Genomic DNA, 15,705 nt, shown 5'->3' with positions numbered 1-15,705 from the left:
ACATATTCTGCCGAACTGACCAATCAGAGCCAGACAGAGTCTACCAAAACTAGCATGGCCTTGGGGAGTTCACTGTCTTAACACCCCCATCCAATATCACACCCGCACACCGCCCTCTTCTGGGACAGCTTTAAACAACCTAAAACAACCCCCGGCCCCCCACAGAGCATTGAGCCACCAGTGTGGATAGACGCTCAGGCTTGGACAATTAGTAGTTACAATTGTGTTACAATTAATACACGTGTTTTAACCTCATTTATATGTGTTGGCAAGTCAACATATTAATTAGCACAGGTAAGAAATAGCAAAAAAACGCATGAAAAAGCAACATCATAAATCATTCTTCATGAACTTTCTTTCTTTCCTTTCTTTTCTTTCTTTCTTTTTTTCTTTCTATCTATCTATCTATCTATCTATCTATCTATCTATCTATCTATCTATCTATCTATCTATCTATCCAGCCATCATTTCATTCCATTCATTTCCTGGAAAAAAGGAAAAATAGAACATTTTATTTAGCCGACACTTTTATACAAAGCGACTTCCAACTGTGACCGAATACAACTTGAGAAACTGCTCAGTGGTAAATTGACGGTGGTGAGGCTTAAACCAGCAACCTTCTGATAGTCCTTTAGCCACAGATAGTACTTTAGAAAAAAGAAATGGATTTATTTGGACTCTAGCTTCAGTATAAATATTCTTCGATAACATAAACATGTACCCTCTTTATTAAATTACTCTCTTGTATTTTATATAATAGCTGTAGTCACTGGTCCAGTAAGGACCAATTGCTTCTCATAAGTATAGGTCTGGGGACCAATGGAGACAGTTTGCAGTCCAGTTGTGATCTATTGCCCAGCGGTTATAAAATCAAAGCAAATGGCTTCAGTTTTTACAAGAATGTTGCAATTAATATAAGTAACATAATCCAAAATAAAGATTTCAATAATGTAGCTGTCATTGGTTTGTAATTTTGAGGTTCAGATAGTTACAGAAAACCACTTCTTTACTTATTTTTTAAAGTTCTACAATATGATTAATTTAGCCCACTCCATTTAAATAAAAGCAACCATTCAGTTGTTGGCACAAGGTATAAATACTATCTGGACAGGGCACCCATTAATCACAGAGCTACACACTTATGCATTCAATAACTCACCCACTCATTTGTATCCAGGCACAATTTAAAGTAGTCAGTCCACCTAATGCATGGGGAAAACCACACCACCAGCACAGAGACAACATCATTTTTTGTAAAGAATTACTGACAGCACTGTAACAGGGTCATGGGGTTTACACAGGATACTCCATCTTTCACCACCTTTCTCCACCCACAACATGCAGAAAGCGAAGTGATCGACTAAATGGATGTGAGTGATTGACTAAATTGGTAGGTGTGTGGAATGGAATGACCACCTATCTGGTGTATAGCCTTGCTTCTGCCCAGTGTTTTCAGGTGGCACCAGACCAACCAAACCTGATCAGGACAAATTTGTATAAACAAGAAAAAATAAATGAACAAATAAAATTAAACTTACCTCAAAGACGATATCTTGAGTGGAGCTTGCTGTTGTGCAACATAAATAGTTTGAGGAAAATATATATTGAAGTGTTTTTAGTAGTTATTATTAAAGTAATAAAATGAAGGACTCTTACACCCAGGTACCTAATTTGATCTGACAGACTTAACTGGACAATTGAATTCTAATATAATTAATCTGCTCAGGCTTGCATCGAAATGTAAGGTCTGCTTATTTCAGAGCTGTTTTATACCAAACCAACTGTGTCTGTAAGAATTAGCAATGGTGAGTCAGAAGACATGTAGCTGATGCTGCTATTGTATTTACTTTGGCTTCGTCCCAAAAGCTGACTTGCTATTTAGTACATAAGCAAAAAAAGAAAGCTTGGTTTGCTCTTGACAGAAGGTTTTCATCTATGATCAGGTTGTTCTAAATCCTATCTCCAAAATAAGAACAATGAAATCTGCCCGTACTTTCTAATGAATCATTCAGCAGTTTGATTAATCATCGGCCCAAATTCATTGCCTTGAAAAGATTCAGGTTACGGATTCTTTCAACAGAGCATCTGCTCTTCTGGACTTAGACGGGACGTGTGCCGGGAAAACCGTTAGTCACAGACCATATTAAAAACAATTAGGGTAGGTTTTCATTGAAAAAGAAGCAGGGCATCTAGACACTAGCAGTCGGGAATTCAGTTAGTCATGCTTTGATCATTCAGAAAGTGCACTGTAAGGCCAAAAGTAAGTAAATTATTAAATCCCATTTGTTTAATGTTGAGGTTTCTATTCATCCTGAAGGTGTTAATTGGGGTAAGACCTTTGAGCAGACCACTATTCATTTAAAGCATATCTTTTAGTTTATATTGCTGTATACTGTTTTGGACACCCTTTAGCACTTGGTGTGGCTGAAACAAGTGAACTTACTATTTAGAGCTGTCCACAAACGTCATTATTGCTTGAAAGAGAATCACTGAGGACAGGGTTGGATGAGTCATTTGCTGAGTCATCTGAGTCATGAAGGGTTTTCTCATTTGTTGAAACAGTATCTATCCATTAATGAATAAATAAACATGATAAGTGTTTCCTGTAATCATTGTTACTAGCTGCTGTCAAACACCAATTTCCTCTTACCTATCACATAAATGAATTATTTAAATGAAAGATAACTTAAATGCACAAATTCCATTCCAGATAAGTTGTGACATGTGTAAAGATTAAGGAAAGCAAGAATCTTTAATTTATTAATTTTCTTTAACTGACAGAAACATTACTTATAATGTCTTGTCAGTGTGCTCTCAGTGCCGTACCAAGCTCAAATATAAAAATAAGAAGGGCTGTATCAGGAAGGGCATCCCTCACCCCATAAAACTGTGCCAAATCAAGTACCCGGACCAGAATGATACACTGTGGTGACCCTGAATTTTAATCATGAAAGTCCCCAGACATTTATTTGCACCTTTTCTTTAAACATCTGTACTTCACCATTATAATGTAATTTAGTGTAGATTATGGCCATATTGTGGCAGAGATTTTTAGTGAGCATGTTGTTGACCTGATCTCAAGACCATCTAAAATCGTTGGATGAACTGAAATGCATAATGTGAGGCAGGTCCTATTTTCCAATGCCAGTACCTGGTCTCGATAATGCTTAAGTGGCTGAATGAAAGCAGGTCCCTGCTGTTTGTTACTGGTTAGGTGGAGGTTTTCACAATAGCAGTAGGAAATAACTTGATATTCTGTCCATGGTTTTGTAGGTCTGCATTTCACAGTCAGGTGTCCACATACACATTACGTACAGACCCAGTAATAACCAGCTGGAAGCATTTTAGCAGCTAAACAATCCCTCTCATATTTAATGCAATGAGCCCATAAGTAGGCCTCGTTCTAAACCAGATAAGTCAATTGAAGGATTGCTATGGAGATCTCCATGGAGACAAAATGCCCTCCTCTAACGGCAAATAAGGAGAAAGGCTTGATGGGACCTGTCAGAGGTGCCTGAGGACAATGACTCGGCACGTGGACATGCACACACTCACCCACTTATACACCCCCACTCATACACACACACTCATGCATACATAAATACATACATACAGTGTATCAAAAAAGTGAGTACACCCCTCACATTTCTGCAAATATTTCATTATATCTTTTCATGGGACAACACTATAGACATGAAACTTGGATATAACTTAGAGTAGTCAGTGTACAGCTTGTATAGCAGTGTAGATTTACTGTCTTCTGAAAATAACTCAACACACAGCCATTAATGTCTAAATGGCTGGCAACATAAGTGAGTACACCCCACAGTGAACATGTCCAAATTGTGCCCAAATGTGTCGTTGTCCCTCCCTGGTGTCATGTGTCAAGGTCCCAGGTGTAAATGGGGAGCAGGGCTGTTAAATTAGGTGTTTTGGGTACAATTCTCTCATACTGGCCACTGGATATTCAACATGGCACCTCATGGCAAAGAACCCTCTGAGGATGTGAGAAATAGAATTGTTACTCTCCACAAAGATGGCCTGGGCTATAAGAAGATTGCTAACACCCTGAAACTGAGCTACAGCATGGTGGCCAAGGTCATACAGCGGTTTTCCAGGACAGGTTCCACTCGGAACAGGCTTCGCCAGGGTCGACCAAAGAAGTTGAGTCCACGTGTTCGGCGTCATATCCAGAGGTTGGCTTTAAAAAATAGACACATGAGTGCTGCCAGCATTGCTGCAGAGGTTGAAGACGTGGGAGGTCAGCCTGTCAGTGCTCAGACCATACGCCGCACACTGCATCAACTCGGTCTGCATGGTCGTCATCCCAGAAGGAAGCTGACGCACAAGAAAGCCCGCAAACAGTTTGCTGAAGACAAGCAGTCCAAGAACATGGATTACTGGAATGCCCTGTGGTCTGACGAGACCAAGATAAACTTGTTTGGCTCAGATGGTGTCCAGCATGTGTGGCGGCGCCCTGGTGAGAAGTACCAAGACAACTGTATCTTGCCTACAGTCAAGCATGGTGGTGGTAGCATCATGGTCTTGGGCTGCATGAGTGTTGCTGGCACTGGGGAGCTGCGGTTCATTGAGGGAAACATGAATTCCAACATGTTCTGCGACATTCTGAAACAGAGCATGATCCCCTCCCTTCGAAAACTGGGCCTCATGGCAGTTTTCCAACAGGATAACGACCCCAAACACAACCTCCAAGATGACAACTGCCTTGCTGAGGAAGCTGAAGGTAAAGGTGATGGACTAAACCCAATTGAGCACCTGTGGCGCATCCTCAAGTGGCAGGTGGAGGAGTTCAAGGTGTCTAACATCCACCAGCTCCGTGATGTCATCATGGAGGAGTGGAAGAGGATTCCAGTAGCAACCTGTGCAGCTCTGGTGAATTCCATGCCCAGGAGGGTTAAGGCAGTGCTGGATAATAATGGTGGTCACACAAAATATTGACACTTTGGGCACAATTTGGACATGTTCACTGTGGGGTGTACTCACTTATGTTGCCAGCCATTTAGACATTAATGGCTGTGTGTTGAGTTATTTTCAGAAGACAGTAAATCTACACTGCTATACAAGCTGTACACTGACTACTCTAAGTTATATCCAAGTTTTATTTCTATAGTGTTGTCCCATGAAAAGATATAATAAAATATTTGCAGAAATGTGAGGGGTGTACTTACTTTTGTGATACACTGTACATACATACACACATAAGCACATGCACATAAACACACACATGTAGACACTTGTATATGTTTAGGAACGCTTAAGTTGTTTACTGGGGGTATACATTTGAGGTAACACAGAGGCCAAATTCTGTTTGTCAATTATTATTACAAGGAAGATAACAGACAAAGTGTGATGACCTCCATAAATCAGGAATTAGCTATAACAGAGCCGCATGTCTATCAGAACAATAACAACTGTAAAAACACTGATAATGTATTTATACTTTATGGAAAATAATGACATTGTTTTTGACAATTACAAATGTGTGATGAGCTGCAAAGAAGAGCCAACATAGGAGTCTTGGAATTTAAAGGATCTGGAAATTGAAGAGTGTTCTCAGATTCTTTGCTCTGTATAGTCTCGTCAAGCAGTATAGGAGAAGACTCAGTGCTGTTATGTGTACATATATAAATATTAATAAATTAATGCTGAAGCTTGCATGCACATCTGCAGCATTATAGGTTCCGAGCTTTTAGTGGCTTAAAAATCAGGCAAGCAGTCCAAAATAAAAGATCTCAGCTTTTCCCCATGGAACTCCCCATGGAATCAGCATATAATCAATAATTTAAATGAAGCACCCAAGCTTAGTCATGATCTGATTTCAGTTACCTGTCAATCAGAGCTCACGCTGTACGTAACAGAAGATGTCTTTTTTAGATGCTGTTAGATGCTTGTGCACCACAATTGATTGTATATAGCCATATTGTTATACACTGGGCTTGACTATGAACTGAGATTGACCAAGCTTTCTGGAATATGAGAATAAAAAGAAAACTAATGTATTTGAATTCAATATTATATTTTTATTTTACTGCAAAATACTGTATAATAAAATACCAAGAATAACTAATAAAAAAAATCTGTTCATTTTTCCTTTCTGATTTGTTCTCAGCATGGCCCTACTGCCAAATAACAATATACGATTACAATTTTTGCACAAGACATATCTGAACTGCAGGCAGGCCCGTCTAGTACCCCCACTTTCTAACTGCACAGCCTTGATGTTGCAACATGTATACAATGTGGTTTGTCTGTTATGTTAAAATAAACACTGCTTTTCAGAAGGCCGCATATGTTGCTCCAAAATATGTACATATATTTCAGCTGTAGTGGTGATGAATTATAAAAGGCTTTTTAGTGCTTTAGTTTGGCAATGCCCCCTGGGCACATAGCGAGGTCCATCAATACATATTGCCCATCATTAGTGTCGGACCCTTTAATGCTTTTTTGCCTGAATGAAAGAGAATGTATAAAAATCTAATGGAAAGCTTTTCAAAAGAGTGATTGATGTAGTGGTGGCAAATGGGTCGAATTCCCATTCGTCTTTGGAAATGTAGTGGTTTTGAGAAAGTCAAATTCTATATAATTATTGTTTTCTAAGTCTGTCAATTCTAAGTCTTTCATAATGTGTATGACAGAGAGGTAAAGGTTTGGATTATTGGAACACGGAACACACACATTTTATGTAAACTTTAGTGGTAAAGACAAATAAAAATAAATTAGGGTTTCAGAAAATTTTGGAAAGCGCACCTTTTTTTATTCCAGAACTACCTAGACTGAATGCCAAAAAAAATATGAGGAGACCCCTTAAAATGATTAAGTTTAGGTTTAATGTCAGTCCATCCTAACATTGTTAACAGGTGTATACAATTGATCATATAAAATACAATAAATGCTTTTTACTTGCCCAGGTAGTGAGAGGACCTTACCTGTTCTATTATGACTGTGCACCTGTACACAAAGTAAGGTCCATAAAGACATGGATCGATGGGTTTGGTGTGGAGGAACTCCAGTGGCTACCACGTGAGCTTGTCATATATCCCATTCCAAAACTTTAGACATTAATGGGTTTTACCCTCCCTATACTGCAGCTGTAACAGTCACTGTTCTGTGAAGGCTTTCCTCAAGGTTTCCTCAAGGCTACTGAAGTTCCTCCACACCAAATTTGAAACAAATGGAACAAACAGAAGGGCTGTCCAATTACTTTTGGTTATAGTTCATATACAGGGGAAAAGCAATCTCACAATAAGAACCCATGACATTAACAAGTGCAGTTTATGTATGTTGACCCATTATTTGTAAAGAAAACCTACAATATTCCCATGAAAAGACTGAAATATGAAAAAAATACTAATTTGCCACTATTCATTTATTCATTTTGACTACCCCTGCACCTAAACTCAAATCCACAACACACGAGGGCCAATTTAAAGGAGCCAGTAACACTTTGCATGTTTTTATTGGACCACCGATGGAAACGTGGAAGTGTTCAATAACAATGATCAGAATTAAGAACTTTTCCCAGGACAACGTGCACAGGCAGCAGGTTTAAGTCTATTGGGTACGTTTTTCTTTTATGTTACTGCCTCCTAGTGGTAGAATGAATCCATATCAACATCACTTCTTTATTAGAATTTATTTGTTTAAATTCAGTAAAAGGTACATATAAAAGGACACATGTATATTGAAATGACTAGTAAGTGAAAGCAAAAAATAAATTAAGTACAATACAGTAAAATGGCAAATGGGGGTCTGGGTACAACCTAAGGTTTGGTCAATGTCTATTTCCACATACTTCCCAAAAACATGAAGATGCTTATTTGCCTGCTCCCGAAGGATACGAGGTGACACATAAAAAAAATCCACAATTAAAAAATTTGAACCCCGACCTTAACCTTATTGAACACTGCTGAGATGAACTGGAACACTGATTGCGAGCCAAACCTTGCATGACCTTACAAATGTACTTTTTAAAACATGAGCACAAATTTCCATAGACGCACTCTAAAATCTAATAGAAAGTGTGTGAATGGTGTTGCACATAGTTTTAGAATGGGAGATCTGACAAGCTTATGGTCATAGGTGCGCAAATGAGTGGAGGCTGTTATGTCTGCAAGGGGTACAAGGGGCTCATGGTTTTGTAAGGAGGGGTGCAGCAAAGTCAGGGCCGTGCTGCCTTACATATTTCGTTTCGAGCCCACTCAGTCAGTTATAAAACATTACCCAATCAGAACACAGTGCTCCTCCTTCTCCGAGCAGCATAAATAAGGCTGTATCCCAAATCTATTCTCAATGTATACAGAGTGCACTACAAAGCGTTCAGAAACTAGGATTTAGGTCCTGATTAAAGTGCATTTGTATAGGGAACAAAGAGGTATTAAGGATGCTTTTGCGACAGGGTAAAAAGCCTGCGTTGTTTTCCATCAGTCAACGTACCGAGTCGATTCATTTGGCATCAGTAAAGGTTGCAGGAAAGCTATGGATCAGGTTGCAGCTTTTATAAACAGTTGAATATTTTATTTTGCCGAAAAGAATGGATGATATGCAACGTGAACGATTTCAGTATGAAAATGGAGTCTCGTAGGATGGAGAGGAGCCACGGCGTCTTGTGGAGGACGAACTAGGTGGATTTACAGTCCGTGTTTCAATCGACTATTCGAGTGACTATTCGACAAGATGACGCATTGCTTTTTACTACACATTGGACATTATGAGAAGAACATTCGGGAGGTTCGGGTGAACACAGCAACATTGTCGAGAGTCCAAACAGTTTGGTAATCTCTTAGGAAGTGCACTACATAGGGTGCACAGTGATAGCTTGTTTCCCCATCTCATGAAGCCCACTTTCATGAAGTACACTTGAAATCAGTAGGAAACACTTTGTTATGTAAAGGGACGTGACCAACCTCGACTGAATGATGTGTGCGTGATACATGGTGTTATTTATTTATTCATATACTCATCTTTTAGTGCGAGTTTAACCCTGATCAGGGTTGCAGTGACCAGGAGCCTGTAATTTTGATCTTTGCAACACTGAATTCAACTGGAAACACACACCCTGGACCCTGGCTTATTGTAGGACATTACACATAGGTTAATCACACTTTGGTTAATCCACCTACTGGTACATTTTTAAGTGGTGGGCATTCCTATTAGCAATAGGAAATTCAAATGGACAGGGAAAGAGCATCCCCACATATTCCATACATATGGTAAACATGGGTGGGGATATAACCCGGGTTGCTGGAGCTGTGCTGCGCCAACTCAAACAACTGCACTTGGTTTTGGAAAATCTGAAAGAGAACCAGAGCTTCATGGATGGAAAACTTGTATATTTTTAGTGATTATTGGTGCCTGAATTCTGAGGAGAAAACCAAAAGTTAATTTACACTTTCAATTTTTTTGAGGAAAACCAGAAAATGGACCAATGACATCATGGTGCCGGTATTAAAGGTGGCATTAAAAGAAGTGGACCACTGATCACAATACTTTGTGATCTTTTTTTACTCAAAAAGCCATATTGGATTATCAGTCTACGAATTAAAGAAAACGTCACTAATTGTTGAAGAAACTCAACGACCAAACAAACTAGCCTTTCTGTTCAGTATCCATCCCCTTCCAAGCCGCATCCTCAGCTCACATGCATTCCAGCCAGGTAGAATGCCTCCTTGTTGCCGATTGGTTGAATTTTTCCTGCCACCTCAGTATGCTGTAAAACACCTTTTGTACTGAAAATCACTGACTCCCCCTTTAACTCTATTCAGGACCACAGACAGCAACAATGACTCGTTTGCGCAGAAAAGCCTGCGTAGCCCTCTTCCTTTTTGCCCTCTTCATCTTCGGAACCATGATGGGTCTACGAACTCTAAAACCCACCGACGGGTTCTCAGATCTCGCCCCGGGAATGGAGATTGCGCCCTTTGTGGGCGGGAAATCGGACCGGCGACCCGCTCCCAACCAGTTGGACATGAGCAACACTAAGATTGTCCTTTCCAAAGCTGGCCATGAGCATAGTATCTTCTATGACGTCCACATCTTCTATTATTTGTGGTATGGTGCGCCACCGGTGGACAGGGCCTTTATCCATTGGGACCACATCCTTGTGCCTCACTGGGACCCCAAAATAGCAGCCAGTCACCCTAAAGGAAGGCACAATCCTCCTGAGGATATTGCCTCGAGCTTCTACCCTGAGCTTGGACCCTACAGCTCGAGGGATTCCGATGTGCTGGAGTCACACATGGAGCAGATAGAAGCAGCTGCTGCAGGTAGGTTTAGTCATTTTAATCAGGTTTGTAGTTTTATTGTTTTATTTCTCTGGATATTTTTCTTTATTTGATTGCATTGTTTGTGAGTTATATTTTATAGGAATGACAGTTGAACCATGTTCTGTGCTATTTTCTCTGTATTCCTCTACTGCTTGAGCCAGCACCTCAACCAGGCAGTAGGAATCCCTGTTCAGCAAAAAATGAACTGACAGAAATTTCCATCTCTGTATTGGACTCTAGGTGTAGTGGTACTCTCTTGGTACCCACCCGGTGTGGCAGATGAACATGGAGAGCCCACTGATGATCTAGTGCCTGCTGTTATGGATGCTGCTCATAGGCACTGTCTGAAGGTAACTGGTGAGAGAACTTCTTTTCTATTTTACCTGTAAATGGATACATCTACGTGTATTAATGGCCATGTTATTGTTTTGGATTGGGATGTTTGACCATGTTTAATGTCCGGTGTCCACATACTTTTGATTATAAAGCAGATGTTAGTATGACCAATACTAATTTACAACAACTGAATGAATCATGCCAGAGTGGTGTTTAATCACTGTCAAAATTGTCCAGAACAAAGAAAATCTTATCGGTTCAGAAACACAGCACATAAATCTGAGCCATTTCTGTAAGCTGATCTCTTAATATAGCCAGGCCCAAGGGCAGAACTGTCCCTGAACAGCCTTTAAAGCATGCTGATTTATAGCAATATCAGCCCTGTGCTTTATTCGGGCAGAAGCTGCTGTGTGTGTTTGAATTCTTCTTTAGACTCTCAATAGGGAATTCAAAACCTTGAAAATGTGTTGACTTTCAAAGAGGATCTTCTGCTTGTTTAACCCTTTGGTGACTGGCAATGTGTTTGAGACCTTTTTAAATCTGTATTTGTAAAAAAAAATATATGCAGTATCTGGTGAGTACCCCCACCCCCCATTTTTTCTAATCTGTTTGCTGATGCCTGACTGTATATTGATGTTGCAGAATGCTCAGATGCATGGGTGCTGCAGGGAAGTCTGATCAAGCTGTGCTCTGTTTTCAGGTGGCGTTCCACATCCAGTCTTACAGAGGCCGGACAGACCTCAGCGTACATGATAACATTAAATACATCATTGACAAGTAGGTTCATGTTTGTTTACTTTGTCATGACAATATGAATATAACATTTTTATTTTTGTATTTTTTTAATGATCTATTTTTTCCCACTTTTTTTCCCCCCAACTTTTATCCCCATTCTAATCGTGTCCAATTACCCTGATTGTGTCCTCTATACTGATTCGACCCTTTTGCCGCTGACTGAGGACGCCACTCAACTGACTTGCGCCCCCTCCGGCACGCAGTCGGTACAGCCTGCATTTTTCACCTGCACGAGCCGAGTTCATACACCGAGAGACACTGCGCACGGAGGGTCACACCCCCCTCAGTGTTATTCCTCAGCCCTGTGCAGGCGCCGTCAGCCAACCAGCAGGGGCCGCAGTCGTACCAGTTATGAGGACCTATGCTCTGACTCTACCTCTAAGCCCCTGAACAACAGCCAAACGTTGTTCATGCTGCCGCCCAGCCCAGTCGGAAAGGTAGAGCTGAGTTTCGATACGATTCATCTAGAAACCCAACTCTGGTGAGCTAGCGTACTTTACCGCTGCGCCACCTGAGCGGCAATATGAATATAACATTGAACGAAAGGACAATATGAATGTTTTGTCTTCCAACATTCAAGTAATAAGAAAAATTAAACTGTTCTAAAACTTAATACAAAAATTAAAAACTACAATAAAAGCAATCAGCCCCCTAATTTAGTACTTTGTAGAGCCACCCTCTGCTTTAATTTCAGCCATCAATTTGTTTTGATATGTCTCTACCACCGTTGCACACCTAGGTTGGGGAATATTTACGCATTCTTCCTTGCAGAATTGTTCTATCTATGGGGGGGGGGGGGGGGGGGGGGGGGGGGGGGGGGGGGGGGGGTATTTACGGTCTTTGTCATGCTGAAAGGTGAACCTCTTGCACATCTTCATCTCTCTAGCAAAGAGCCGCTTTTACTCAAGAATTTGGATGTGGAGACTCATCATGGCTCTTCTACACAGTGCCAGTGTAGAGATTGTTTGATTGTTGTCATGTCCACAGACTGAGTAATCTGAGCCGGAGAGACTTGTAAGTCCATCAAAATTGCCATTGGCCACTTGGTAGCTTCCCTGATCAGTATCCTACTGGCTCTGTGATCCAGTTTGGAGGGCCACTTTTGGCATGGTGTTGGTGATGCATAAAGTTTCACAGGGCCCTTTTGAAAGAGCCTTTCCAGTCATGATGAATTTCAACAGGAAATATGAGCCCAAAAGGTCAAAGGTTCAAGATCAATGTTGTTTTACTGCTTTTGTCTTTATTCTAATTGGTGGACTTAGTATTGACACAGCCAGGCATGTTTTGAAGGGGTGAGTAGGGTCGACTTGTAATTGTGCATTTCTATTACCATGATGGTTTTATTTTGAAGTAATTAAAACTACTAAGATTGATGTCAGATGTCACAATAATGCCCATGGTTTTGAAATGGGATGTCAAACAAGCTCATGGTCTTTCTCTTGTTATTTTAGCCATGTAGTGTAGCTGCGTTACTCTATAGTTGCTTTAATAAGGTATTTTTGTTACACAGGTATGGAAATCATGGCGCTTTCTACAGATTCAGGTCCAGCACTGGGAAAGTCCTGCCTTTGTTCTACGTCTATGACTCTTACCTGGTCCCAGCTGAATCCTGGGCAGAGCTGTTTACCAACAAAGGCTCCCACAGCCTGCGAGGGACTTTTTACGATAGCATCTTTATTGGACTTATCGTGGAGGAACGTCACAAGCAGGACATTCTGACTGGCGGCTTTGACGGCATGTATACCTACTTCGCGTCCAACGGTTTCTCTTATGGTTCCTCTCATCAGAACTGGAAGACCATCAAAGCTTTTTGTGATGTAAACAACCTACTTTTTGTGCCCAGTGCCGGGCCGGGATATGTTGACACTGCTGTTCGGCCGTGGAACAACCACAACACGCGCAACCGAGTAAACGGTCGCTATTATGAGACCTCTTTACAAGCGGCGCTGTCCGTGAGGCCGGATATCATCACCGTTACTTCGTTTAACGAGTGGCACGAAGGCACGCAGATCGAGAGGGCAGTGCCTAAAAAGACTGTGACTCGTCTGTATTTGGACTACAAACCCCATCAGCCTGATCTGTACCTGGAGCTTACCAGAAAGTGGGCTGAGCAGTATAGTAAGGAGAAAGAGCAGTGGCTGTTGTGATTGAAGCCAAGGGCTCTATTTTTAGCACAAATTAACTGCACCATCTTGTAGCAGTTAGCTGGTGAGCCTCAAGACATGAGAACTCCATGAGAACAGCTTTAATGATCTTTAACAAACGTAACACCGTCCATACAAAAAATATCATAAATCGTTTTTGTATGACGGTTCTGATGAGGAACGCCATCAGCCCAAAATCTTTGGGTGTTGATGGGTTAAGATCTGGTAATGCAAGCAGCATTTTTTGCTCATGTAATTATTTAGTGGGCCCCTTGTTCCCTGTGGATGTTGTTATTGTTATCCTGGAAGATACCACTCTAGCCGCTCAGTCAGAATTACTTAGTTTAGGCGTGGATCTATTTGGGTTCCTGAATACTCTAACACCATTTACATTTTTGGCATTTAGCAGACGCAATTATCCAAAGCGACTTGTGACAGTATACTGTCTAAGCAATTGACGATTAAGGGCCTTGCTCAAGGGCCCAACAGTGGCAACCTGGCAGTGGTGGGCCGTGAACCAGTTTCCTTTTGATTACTAGTCCAATACCTTAACCGCTAGGCTACAACTGCCCTGTAAAATGCCCTCCACAGCGTATCAGAGACACTAGGGTGTGATTCCTTGCTGTAGGGGTCTGGCATTTAAACCTTTACCATTCTCTTGGTGTATACCACCCATGCTTTTATAGATCTAAATGAAGGTGTCAGTAGTCACTGTTTCTATAGATCTAAATGGTGTCAGTAGTCACCGTTTCTATAGATCTAAATGGTGTCAGTAGTCACTGTTTCTATAGATCTAAATGGTGTCAGTAGTCACCGTTTCTATAGATCTAAATGAAGGTGTTAGTAGTCACTGTTTCTATAGATCTAAATTGTGTCAGTAGTCACTGTTTCTATAGATCTAAATTTAGGTGTCAGTAGCCGAGTTCCTAGTAAAACTCAAGCCTGTTGATCAGCCCTTATGACGATGGGTCTGGTGCCACTGGAAAGTTGCAGTAGTTTTGCTATGCTGATCCAAATTTGAGCAAAGGAAACAGTAACCAGTAACTGCTACAGAAAATGTTATGTGGTGCACCTGTCATTGTGTTTCTTTACTTATTTATTCATGTTCTAATGATTTTAGTGTTTTATTTTGTACTCAGCCTGATTCAATGAGGTTTGATAAGCTTGATGGCTTATGTCTGCATAAATTGGGAGTACAATGACTGACATGGTAGTGCTCTGCTTGTAACGTCTATGAACATTTTTGATGACAAATGTTTGATTTTATTACTAAGGGGTAATGCACTGTATAGCCAAAGGTATGAGCCACGAACAACTGACCAACCATTGATGGGTACTCACAGCAATTTTTGTTGATTTGGACATACCAGTCGTGTAGCCATAACTAGACCTTATCAGTCACCCATAATAAATAATAATAATAATAAATTTTATTTTATAAGCGCCTTTCATGAAACCCAAGGACACTTTACAATTCAAATCAAACAAAGGATAAAATTTAAAGTTCGTATAGTAACAGACAGTAACAGTCAGACAAAAGGTACACCGCAAAAGTACACCAGATAAAACAAGATAAAATAAAAATAAAATAAAATAGTATAAAAGTAAATAGATAAGAACAAAATAGCTTATTGGCTTGAAGTTTGAAACGCAATTTCAAACAGGTATGTTTTTAAGTATCTCTTAAAAGTGGTTACTGATGTGCACGTACGGAGATACAGAGGGGTTGAGTTCCATAACTTTGGACCAACAACACCGAATGCTCTTTCACCATACGTGCGTAGTTTGACAGTTGGAACTGAAAGCAAGTGAGCATCAGCCGACCGGAGGGAGCGATTGGGACCGTATCTGGACAGCAGAACTGATAGATATTCAGGTGCCAAACCATGCAAGCATTTAAAAACCAATAGCAGAATCTTGTACTGAATGCGATAATGAACCGGAAGCCAGTGCAATTCTTTTAACTTTGGGGTTATGTGTTCGAATGATCTGGTGCGTGTGAGAACTCTTGCTGCTGCATTCTGAACATAATGGAGCTTTTTTAGACTCTTGGTAGGGAGCCCAATAAGAACCGAGTTGCAGTAGTCAAGTCTAGAAGTAATAAAAGCGTGTATTAGAGTTTCAGCAACGGTGGTAGGAAGAGATGA

The 15,705-nt window shown here is 40.7% G+C and overlaps 1 protein-coding gene across 1 annotated transcript; it reads left to right on the top strand.

Annotated features, from left to right (window-relative positions):
* Positions 1 to 9,752: 9,752 nt before the first annotated feature.
* Positions 9,753 to 13,561, top strand: maneal (mannosidase endo-alpha like). The gene is made up of 4 exons (XM_062989901.1): positions 9,753 to 10,283; positions 10,524 to 10,633; positions 11,320 to 11,396; positions 12,925 to 13,561. Exons 1-4 carry the CDS (start codon positions 9,800 to 9,802, stop codon positions 13,559 to 13,561), a joined length of 1,308 nt encoding a protein of 435 aa, XP_062845971.1. The 5' UTR covers positions 9,753 to 9,799.
* Positions 13,562 to 15,705: the final 2,144 nt, after the last annotated feature.

Source organism: Trichomycterus rosablanca, chromosome 2, assembly GCF_030014385.1.
Source record: "Trichomycterus rosablanca isolate fTriRos1 chromosome 2, fTriRos1.hap1, whole genome shotgun sequence".
Taxonomy (NCBI): domain Eukaryota; kingdom Metazoa; phylum Chordata; class Actinopteri; order Siluriformes; family Trichomycteridae; genus Trichomycterus; species Trichomycterus rosablanca.
Note: the sequence above shows the minus strand (reverse complement) of the source record. Positions and strands in the feature narration are given on the sequence as shown.

What these genes read in the sequence shown, in the direction of transcription:
- maneal (XM_062989901.1), top strand. Translation starts at nt 9,800, where the DNA reads ATGACTCGTTTGCGCAGAAAAGCCTGCGTAGCCCTCTTCCTTTTTGCC. An exon ending in GATAGAAGCAGCTGCTGCAG is followed by an intron (nt 10,284 to 10,523) that starts GTAGGTTTAGTC and finishes ATTGGACTCTAG; the next exon opens with GTGTAGTGGTACTCTCTTGG. An exon ending in CTCATAGGCACTGTCTGAAG is followed by an intron (nt 10,634 to 11,319) that starts GTAACTGGTGAG and finishes CTCTGTTTTCAG; the next exon opens with GTGGCGTTCCACATCCAGTC.